The sequence below is a fragment of the Lipotes vexillifer genome, unplaced genomic scaffold (genome assembly GCF_000442215.2).
Source record: "Lipotes vexillifer unplaced genomic scaffold, Lipotes_vexillifer_v1.1 scaffold395, whole genome shotgun sequence".
Classification (NCBI taxonomy): domain Eukaryota; kingdom Metazoa; phylum Chordata; class Mammalia; order Artiodactyla; family Lipotidae; genus Lipotes; species Lipotes vexillifer.
Window position 1 is genome coordinate 5,940,210 of NW_006797390.1, and position 11,054 is coordinate 5,951,263.

The following is an 11,054-nucleotide window of genomic DNA, read 5'->3' on the forward strand; positions in this document are numbered from 1 at the left end:
GCCCGGCCTCAGCGGCCAGGCCTCATGGGCCCAGCCGCTCTGTGGCATGTGGGATCCTCCCGGACCGGGGCACGACCCCCTGTCCCCTGCATCGGCAGGCGGACCCCCAACCACTGCGCCACCACGGAAGCCCAGGTTTTCTTTTTTAAGGCTGGCTTTTCAGAGTACGCTGAAGTTGGGCCATGAAATGCAGACCCTCGTTCGTATCTGTCCCACCTCCACTCGCTGTGTGAGCCTCGCGGCCTGGAGGCTTGTGACCTGGATGGAGCACCGCAGGCCTTTCTCCCACCAGCCCCACGAGGTGGAATATTCTGGCTTCTCCCAGACTGTCCCCCGTCCAGTAGGTGCTTCAGGATTTGAGGGGAAAGACCTGGGAACAGTGGTACCTTAGCCCACAAGAGAGCCTGGGCCTCTCTGGTTTTCAGCAATTGACACTTGGTAAATTTCTGCCACTGATACTCATCCCCAAAGCCTCACCCCACCTAGAAGTCCAGCCTAGGTGTGTTTTGAGAAAACCTTGACAACCCCAGCCTTGGGAATTCATAGTTGTCCTTCACAGGCCTGTGGCCGTGGTGCTTGTAGGAGTGGTTTTAATGGCATGTTTCATTTGTGCTTCCCCTTCTAGAAAGAAAGAAAAGGGAATTCTCTTTTATTGAGGGTCAACCGTGGGTCATGTGCACGGTGCAACTCAGCACTCTCACTGAATATACCCCCATTAACCTGCACCGAAGCCCACTCTTTTTTTTTTTTTTTCGGTACGCGGGCCTCTCACTGTCGTGGCCTCTCCCGTTGCGGAGCACGGGCTCCGGACGCGCAGGCTCAGCGGCCATGGCTCACGGGCCCAGGGTCTCCGCGGCATGTGGGATCTTCCCGGGCCGGGGCACGAACCCGTGTCCCCTGCATCGGCAGGCGGACTCTCAACCACTGCACCACCAGGGAAGCCCCAAAGCCCACTCTTTAATGAAGGCCGGGAGAGGCATGGTGAGTTTAAACTGTAAAGTATCAATTGTTGAAGAAATCGCTTGCGTTGGGCTCGGAATGAAGTCGGAAGCACCAGATCCCAGAGACGCCACAGCAGCCTTGTTCCCTCCGGCCTCGCCCCTGGTCCAGACAGCAGGAGGAGGGCGGGGCATCCCACCAGCTAGTCTGCTGGGTCCGTGGTATTCAGCTCTGCCGGCTGCAGTTTCCTGAACTTTCTGCGTGCCTGTGGACGGCGAAGCTTTTGAAAAGTTCAGCTCTTCTAGCTGAGAGAATGATATCACGAGAGAACAAAACGCGTCATCGAAGGGCCGCCTCTCTGCCGCTTTCACGGTCATGTCTGGAGGAGGTTGGGCTGGAAGGAGATTTGGGAAGAAAGTCACCCTCTTGTCGTCCACCCTGGGTTCCCTGTGAGGCCCATGCGCCCTTGGTTCTCCTGGCAGGACTGAGGACATCTGCCTGCTGCTGTCAGCCCTGCACGTACCGCGGCAGCCGGTGGCTGGCCCCTGGGTCCTGGTCGCCACCCCCTTTCTCACCCTGGGCCCCCAGCGCGGCCTCTGGGGACCTGGAGAAAAGCTCGCAGCATGCACGCACGCCCAGATCCAGATGCCGGGAAAGGCCTGTTAAGGCGGAGAGTGGCTGGGTCGGGGTGGGGAGCCTGGGCAAGAGGGGCCGGCAGGCGAGGGCAGCTGGCACAAAACCGCACACAGTTGCCATCCTTTGAGGAAGGGGGAGGGGCAAGGCTGCTCCCCTCGTGCCCCCATTCTTCCTCCTGAGTAGCAGAAGAGCTCCACCTGCAGGCGGTGAGACAGGCTCCCAGCCACCCAAGAGGTGGGGAACCCAGGCAGCTGCGAGGTGATCGGAGAGCAGCAGCCGTGAGCAAACAGACACTCTGACAGAGCAGGACCACAGACGGAAAGGAAAGGAGCAGGTCCCCAGGGCTGAGGCCAGGATGCAAGCCACCCTGAGCTCGGGTTGCGCACCAGCGCGTCCTGCTAGGGGACGTTGGATGGATGATATTGACCTGTGAGCGCAGAGTTTAGGCAGGAGTTGGAGGGTCTTCAGCTCCACCCGTGGCCCCCCAGACCTCACTCCCTCCTCCACAATAAACCCCTCTGTGTGTCCCATGGAGATCATTCCAGGCAGAACTGGGGTGAAGATTGCTTTGCAGGGAGGGTCCCCTAGAGAACCAGAGTCGTGAGCCGGAGGGTCCCTAGTGAGAGGCAGAGGGACACGGGAGGACCAGGCTGGAGAGGGCATGAAGGGACCCCTTCAGCTGGGAGAGGGAGATGCGGACAGGTCGGGCAGGAGATCTCTGAAGACACCAGCAGCCTCATAAACCCTGTTCCTCTGATTTCTTAGAGGAGTGTAATGGTTATTACCAATGCCAAGTACCCACCCTGGGAATTCCTGGATTAGCCAAACTGTAAAGAACCATCTAGGAGTTGGCCAGCCAGCCAAACCTGGCTCACTCGCTGTTTCTGTGAGTGCCGTGTAATTGGAACACAGCCGGGCTCTTTCCTTCTCATACCATCCACGGCGGATTCCAAGTTACAACACAGACTTGGGAAGCTGTGACAAAGGCCTGCAAAGCCTCAAATACACATGATCTGGCCTTTACAGGGGATGCTAGTTGACGCCTGATTTAGGTTAACAAAGAGACTCTTAAAGAATTTTGTGGTACATTGCCCTGAGTTTTAATCCTGAATCTGCCACCTACTAGCAGTGTGAATTTGTGTAAGTCTCTTAAGCCCTCTAAGCTGTAGCCCCTCATCTGTGAATTATTTATAACTAACTCCCAGCGTTAGAAGAGAATCAGGCACACGTGCACATGCAGAGCACTTAGCCCTGAGCTGGGACCTGGAAATCTCTCCATAAATGCTCACTGTGTGTGTGTGTGTGTGTGTGTGTGTGTGTGTGTGTGTGCCATTGGGGGTGGGGGACTTATACCCCGAGTCTTAACACAATTCCTAGTGTCCTCCGCTCTGTGATGTTTCTAAATTGTGGTAAAATACACGTAACAAAATTCCCCATCTGAACCATTTTTAAGTGAATATTTCAGTGCTTTTCAATACATTCACATTGTTGTGTAACCCTCACCAGAACTCTCCTTATTTTGCAAAATAGAAACTCTGTCCCCATTAAACACTGACCATCCCCCAGGACCACCATCCTACTTTCTGTCTCTATGGATACGCCTCCTCTGGGGACCTCGTATAAGTAGAATCATACAGTATCCGTCCTTTGGTGGCTGCCTTATTTCACTTAGCAAAATGTCTTCAGGATTCCACATGGTGGCACATGTCAGAATTTCCTCTCTTTTTAGGGCTGGATAAGATTCCATTTTATCTATTTACCACATTTCGTTTATCCATTTGGCCATCGATGGGCACTTGGTTTGCTTCACACCCTTGGGTGTGAATCACATTGCTATGGAGAGGGATGTACAAATGCTCTTTGAGTCCCTGCTTTCAGTTCTTTGGGGTATATATACCCCAAAGTGGGATTGCTGGATCCTATGGCAATTCTATTTTTAATATTTTGAGGGATCCCACACTGTTTCTGCTGCGGCTGCACTGTCGTACTGGGAGGTCAAGTGCAAGTCATCTGTCTGTCTCAGAGATCAAGAAGGGGCATTTCTGCTGGAGAGGGTCCCTTCTATTCGTCTCTAGTTGGTGCTGCTCTTGTTTGTGTCCAGTCTACGTGAGCGAGGGCAGTTTGGCTTCTTAGAGGACATTTGGCCATGTCTAGGGACATTCTTGATTGGAATGACTGGGGAGGGAGATGCTACGTGCATCTACTAAGTGATGTCCGGAGATGCTACTAAATGTCCCATAAAGCACGGGACAGCTCCTCTCGCACCTCCCTCCCCAACAAAGAATTCTTCATCCCGAGATGTCAATAGCGCAGAGGTTGAGACTCCCGTCTGCACCCAGCCGTCAGCCTGAGCCAAGCACATCAAGGCACCGGGCAGAATCAAGGTAGATCCCGCCTCTGGACCTCACAGTCCCATCCTGAAGATGTCTGGTGCATCTGGGCTCTACCGCAGGGAAGAGAGTGGCTGGTGCTGGGAGAAGGGTCTGAACAGGAGGCTTTGGGAGCCTGGAAAGAGGGAGAGATTAATCTGGCTGTAAAGGTGGATCTCCTGGTTTTCTCTTTAATGAGCATTTCCCTTAGATGCATTTGAAGCTGTGCAACCCTTGGCTTTAACCTGCACGAGGCATGTTGCGGGCTGGTGACCAGGAAGGTAGAGGGTCCGGCTGGGCTGTAGCGGGAGACAGCATTTTCCCCTGGCTCTGGGAGCCTGAGCCCTCAGCATGGCTCCTGCAGGACTGTTTCCTGTTCCATGCTGCAGTTTATGAGACCTCGCCGAGCATCCCTGGGTGGGGGTTGGGGGCTGGTCAGGATCTAGAGTGGGTGGGGTCTAGACCAGTGCTCCGTGGACAGGAGTTCAGGACCGCCTGCTATCACTCGTAGTCACTCGTTTATTGACTCACTTGTTCAACAAGTATCTAAATACCGCCTGGTTGTCAGCATTGGGCTAGACCCTGGGGCCATGACAGTGAACAAAAGTGAACGGGGTCCCTCTGCCCAGAGCTTCCAGGCCACTGAAGGAGCAGACATTCATCCACTAATCGCATCCATCAGTATGTAAAGTACAAAGTGAGGTGAGACTTATGAACGAAAGAAATGTGTTTGGGGGGGGGTCTGGATCGCTGGTCTAAGCCGGGGGCTGCAGAGGCTTCCTGAGGAAGTGATGCAGGAATTCAGAGTTCAGAAGAAGCAGGAATTTAGAGTGAACTGGAAGGCGATGGAGGGAGGCCACGGTTGGAGGGAGTGTGGAATCGTAAAGAGCCACTGGTTGGGCCGTGGACAGAGTGAGAAGGGCGAACCTGCCTTCTCCCTGACTCCCTCCCCCCCCCACCTGCTCTTCCAGGTGGGAGTGGGAGACAGGATCCACCCGTGAAGCGGGATTCTGGAAGGCTGGCACGGGTGGTGCTGGCCGGGCAGACTTTTGGTGGCAGTCGTGGGATAGCAATGAGAGAAAGGAATTAAGGATGCATGGATGCACGGAGAACCCTTAGCTGACAGCGGAAACCCTGAAGGGGAAATTGCTTCTTTATCCCAGCCTGGCCTCCACTGTGACTTTAGGGAAATCTCAGAGCTTCGCGGGTTATCAGCACCGTGGGATGAATCATTGCGTCCCTATCCACCTGGCTTGGCTCCTTTAGTTAAAAATGTAGACAACGCTAGGTACCCAGGGTACAAGAGCAAAATAAGTTGGTTTTACATGGCTCTGCAGGCCCAGAGAAGAAAGATAAATAAGAGGTAATTATGGTTATTAAGACTAAAGGATTTTTCGGGTAGGGCCGATAAAGAGAGGTTGAGGCATCAGGCACGTGCAGTTTGCAGAGAAGGCTGGAGAAGCCCTCGGTACTACTTTGGCAGGACGTGAAGAGGGGGGGATGACTTGGAGAATGTCATACTGCCCTCCCCAGCTTCAGTGACAGCAAGAGGAGGAAGCCGGTTTGAGACAGAGACAAGGAATGGGATTAGAGCATGGGAAGGACTTGGGGTCAGAAATGTTGTTGGATTCAGGGATGGCGCCTGAGGCGGGGTGTGACCGAACTTTTCCTGGGTGATGCCAACAAGAGTAAGGGTGCCCACGTGTGGGTATTTTGGGCAAGAGGCAAGTTGAGGGTCCCCCTGACTCTGCAATTCCTTTCAGCCCCTTTCTGCGTCCAGCGCAGTGTGAGAGACCACATTTTAGAGATCACATTCAGGCAGAGGGTAGGGAGGGGGCAGGATTATCCCAAGGAAAGGGCTGGAATCTTGGGTTTTCACCCTACCTCCAACGTGATGCCTTTAGCTTCAAATGGAGCTAATGAACTTCCTGCTTGCGAACTTGACTCCATCCTCGCCCTGCATTCTCTGCCTTTGGCTTTGAGACAGCTGGTTTATGGATTGTTGACAAGACAGAGATTCTGCTGTTTCCTCGGCAGATGCACTTCTGGAATCCTTGCACACACTCTCACTTACCTTCCTTTTTAAAAACCTCATTCTTATGTAATTCAGTGATTCTAAACGGCTCCCACATCATCCTGTCTCCCCACGTTGTAATGCATCATCGTCTCTCTTAATGCAAGTACCTGCCAAATTAATCGTCATGGCTTATCAGCTAGAAGGGTGCCTGAGGGTCAAACCGAGTGTCTCAAAAGTTACGTTATGGGCTTTCACACCTGCCAGCTCTTTTTGACTGTTCAGATGGGCGTGTACCTTCCTTCCTGTGGCCCCGTGGTCCTTGTCTTCAGCCGTCAGTCACTTCCACAGAGGCAATTTTGTGCAGTCATCCCTCGGGGAGCTGGGAGGATGGGGGAGGGTCAGCTGGGCTGTAATGAACTCCCCTGGGGAGTCTTCATTGGAAGGTTTTGATTATTAGGGTAGAAGAGGGTACTGGCCTCAACGATGTAAATTAACGTTGGCCTGGGGCCACCAGTGCATCAGGCAGAGGCCAGAGGGAAGCATCCACAGCTCAGCCACTTTGCTCCTCAGCCATCAGTGCCTGCCCTTCTCTCCCTGTGTGGTCTGGGGCAGCCCAGGACTCAGGTCCAGTGACCTCACACCCCATCTTGGCCAGCTCCCTTTTACAACACAAATACTCTTTTTTTTTTTTTTTTTTTTTTTTTTGACCTCACACCCCATCTTGGCCAGCTCCCTTTTACAACACAAATACTCTTTTTTTTTTTTTTTTTTTTTTGATGTGGACCTTTTTTAAAGTCTTTATTGAATTTGTTACAATATTGCTTCTCTTTTATGTTTTGGTTTGTTTGGCCGCGAGGCATGTGGGATCTTAGCTCCCCGACCAGGGATCGAACCCACACCCCCTGCATTGGAAGGCAAGGTCTTAACCACTGAGCCGCCAAGGAAGTCCAACACAAATACTCTTATCCATACCTTAAGGCAGTGGCAGTTCATGTCTTTTCAGGAAGAACTTGAGAGCCAGCAGGGAGTAGGAGTGGGGGGCAGGCTGCTATGATGGGTGCGTGTCACCCAGTGGCCTTGTCCAGCTTTCCTTCAGAGCTAAAGGACCACAGTGTGTGTCCACAGAAACTGCAGCCCTGGGACCTGAGTGGCCTCCATCAGGGAAGGCTTCTGAGAGTGTGACCCACACCTGCATGGCAACAGGGGGACAGAGGGAGGGGCTTGGGCAGAGCAGGTGAAACCAGAGTGAAACCTGGCTGTGCCATTCACTCACTGAGTGACCTTGGTGGGTCAGTGGCCTTGGTGGGGACCTTCTGCTCCCCCCTTTCTTTCTCTACCTCCCTCATACTTTTTACTGAATGCTTTCTCTGTGCCGGCTACTGTGCAATATTCTTTACATTCATTATCCCATTGACCTTGACCGCATCGTGTCGTGCAGGTATTATCCTGAACAGGATTCAGCCCCATGCAGTTCTGGTGCTTTACAGCTGTGAACGGTGCCAGCTTTGAAGTCAGACCTGGATTTGACCCTGGCCATGTCACTTACTGGCCTGGACAGGTCATTTAACATCATGCTTCATCTGTGGAAGGGGGAGAGTAGTGCCCGCTTCCAAGAATTGTCATGAGAATTAAATGCAGACGCATACATAATACATTATATATAAATATGGTAATAAATGTGCACATATTTACTTATAAATCATCCCGCAAGTTGTCTGCCGCACGAGTAGGCAACCAAGAGACGGTGGGTGTCCTAACATTCAGAGGAGGAGAAAGGTGGTGAAGCTTCAGAATCTGGCTTCTGGCTTTCGCCAGCGGGGCAGAAGGCGCTGCCCCCCTCGGCAGCCGTCCGTGACGAGCAGTGTTAACCAGCGCGGTCTGGATTGTTTTCAGAGGCTGCACGAGGAGCTGCCCCTCAGCCTGGAGGACCTGGAGGATGTGTTTGATGCCCTGGATGCTGACGGCAATGGCTTTCTGACCCCAGCGGAGTTCACCACTGGATTTAGTAAGTTCTGGTGGACGCTGGGGCCCCAGGGTATGGGTTGGCCTAAAGCCATATAAGGGGCATCCCTGCCCCACCAGCTCTGAGGGTCCATGACACACAAGCTTTCCTGCCTCCTGAAGTTTCCAGGCTGTGGGTCATTCGGTCTCTTTTCATGTGTCCACCTCCGCTGCTCACACCACTGCCCCCTCAGTGCCCACCACGCTGTCACTGCCAGGTCCTCTCCTACTGGAAAGTGGCAAGGAACGAGCAGAGAAGCTCTGGCAGGAAGGTCAGTTTAAGAGAGGGGACTGAGATGGGATTTCCGGCCTGTCCGTTTCTGCCGAGATACCAGTGGACAACAGAGTGGGAGGCTTGTACGGCTCGTTTCAACCTGAGTGTGGCTGAGTCCTCCAGGTTGAGGGGCAACAGCTTTCAGAGGAATCTGTAAAGGGTTTGAATAGACCAGTCGTTCTCAAGGTGACCAGCAGGAAAAACAACTGAGATGCATGAACAAGATAAAAAAAAAGAAAATCAGACACACCATCAGATCCAATACTGATCAGATATTGATTAGAACAGATATGGGTCAGATAAGTCACCATACATCTGCCTCCTTCAAGGTGCCAGGTATTTGCTTGGAAGGATCTGATGCCTTTCCTGACCTTCAGGAATTTATAATTGACTTGTAAATGTGAAGCCCAGTGATGCTGGTGGCCAGGATGACTAGGTGATAACACAGAGCAGAGGCAGGCAGGCTGCTCGAGTGCGATGGGGGAAAGGTCTTCTTTAGAGAAGAAATCAATGAAGAGATGATTCTAAGCCAGCCTCTCAAAGATTAAGAACCACAAAGGTGCTGTAGTACCCGCCATGCGCTCTGCCCTTCCCAGATTCTAGCATCTCTGGCAGAATCTCATCCAAGTAGGAAAGACATAAAATCCAGAGCATGGCATCCAAGGATCTTTGCTACAGGGAGTCTGGCCTCCCCTTTTCTCCTCGCAGCTGAACCTCAGTCGATTCCTGGCAGCTGCGGAAGCAAAGGTCTTCCTGGGTGAGTGTTGTCTAATCCAGATCTTGTGCCCGTGCGTCCCCCAGGTCACTTCTGCAGCCAGAATAAGCCGAGTGAGGAAAATACTGCTGAGCACCTGGCCCAGCTCCAGGAAGAGAAGGTGTATCAGACCGCAGGGTATGAGGATCTGGGTGACATGGACGAAGATGAGGAAGGCCAGTTCCAGATGCTGATGGACAGGCTTGGAGCCCAAAAGGTTTGGGAAGAGTAAGTGGCGACTGTGGTCTGGGGGATGGAGCCCAGCCTAGGGGCAACCTCCGCATCTGTTCTGTCCAACCTTAACGCCTACTAAGCCCTCAGCCAAGCCCTGGGTCCCTGCTTCCGGCTAGGCCACTGGCCCCGTGCAGCCTGCCCTTGGCCATGACCTGTCTGCGTCAGGGGTCTAGGGCTCTGCCTCTGCTTTTTACATTATTTTCACGGGAAACACTCCTATCCCCTGATCTCCCACACTCCTTCCTCACCCCCCTGCCGTCCACAATCAGTACAGTCCTTGGCTTGGCCCTGCTCCCGGAGGGCTGCCCGCCCATCAGAGGGCTGTCTGCCCATCAGAGGGCTGTGCAAGGGTTGAAACCCTTGAGGGTTTCGGTGCGTCCCGCCTGAGGCTTCCTGTCACCATCAGCTCACCAGCATCTCTACCTCCGCTGGGTCTCTGGGGCCGCAGTGCGTCCCACGTGCTGTGCTCCTGCCAAAGCCACCTTACACGGAAGCGTCTGCGCATCAGATCCCTGAGCCGAACCAACCCTGTCCTGGAAGCCGAGGTGGGAGGCGAACCTGTTTTTACCAGCTCATCACTTGAGTGATCAGTAAGTCAGCTGAAAATTTTAGGTGGCTGCAACTTCAAACCAAACGTAACACCCCCATTTTTTTTTCTTTTTTGCAAAAAGTGTTTTGTAAGAAAGAGACGCATAGATGTAAACCCAGACCTTTGCCATTAAATGAAATGAAGTCAAGTGATGTTGTAGCTAGTTGAAACCAGAGAGTCGCCCGAAAAACATGGAATAACTTCTGCCCCTTGCCGTTTTGTGCTGGGGTCTCCGGGTCTTGGGTTGGGTGTGTGTTTCATGAGTGAGGGGGGAATGGCCTGTTGGTTGGAGCTGATGTGTCTGGAGCTTGGAAAGAAGACTGTGGAGAATGATAAAGGGGAAGCAAGAGAGAGGGGCCTTCACACAGCACGCAGGCCAAGAAAGTACGTGTAGCTCCCAGTGTCTTTTAGGTTGTGGCAGAGTTGAGACAGGCTGGCAGAAGCCTGGGCAAGCCAGAGGGGACACTAGCTCCACTTCTCCAAGGACAAGAGACCAGAGCCCAGTGACCATGCCCACGACCCCGTGAAGGCTCGTCCTGGAGGAGGGGACAGGAGAGGGCAGTGTGGGCGAGCCAAGGGGCTGTCATGAAAGAGAGGCATCTCTCTGCCCACCCATCACTTCTGGACCGCCACCCTCCTGCAGGGCTCTCAAATCAGAGCTCACCAGAGGTTTCTCTGAGGACGTCAGACAAAGGCCCATGCAGGGCCGAGCCAACACGAGAGCTCCTGGAGAACAGAAGGCTCTGGGGAGGGTTCCAAGAGTGGTCGATAAAAACCCACACACAGAAGATGGTGTCCAGCCACTGTCATCCTCCTTGAAGTTAAACAAGAAGGAAGTGGGCTTTTGCTGCAGCGTGAGAGAAAACGGTCCAGACTGTAGGACCCCAGATGAGGAAACAGAGGAGGCTGGAAAACTTCAGAGGTCTTTAAAGATCTCACCGACCAAGATGGTTTGTGTACTGTTCTGGAAGCAGGGAGATGGATGGACTGACCACCCAGAACCCTTTCTCACCCTGCACCCCTGTATCCTTCCAAGAGAGTTGCCTTGGCTTTGTCCAGAAGTGGTAGACAGAGCACCTGGGCTCCCGGCTTTTCTCGGTGCTTCGACTGGCTGAGTGATTTGGCAGCTAGTCGGCCTTGGCTTATTTTTCATCCAGCGTTGAGAGACTTATCCCTTCTCCAGAAGTCTGGCGGGAGGTGATGTGGCCACGACTAGGAGGTTCAGGTGGCTTTGGAAGAGC

The 11,054-nt window shown here is 53.2% G+C and overlaps 1 protein-coding gene across 2 annotated transcripts in view; it reads left to right on the plus strand.

Annotated features, from left to right (window-relative positions):
• Positions 1–11,054, plus strand: part of CRACR2A (calcium release activated channel regulator 2A) — a 72,880-nt gene that overhangs the window by 2,111 nt on the left and 59,715 nt on the right. For both annotated transcript variants that reach the window (XM_007469448.1, XM_007469449.1), the window contains exons 2-3: positions 7,855–7,966; positions 9,038–9,218. In XM_007469448.1, the coding sequence (XP_007469510.1) occupies positions 7,855–7,966; positions 9,038–9,218 (293 nt within the window). The remainder of the gene's footprint in view (positions 1–7,854; positions 7,967–9,037; positions 9,219–11,054) is intronic.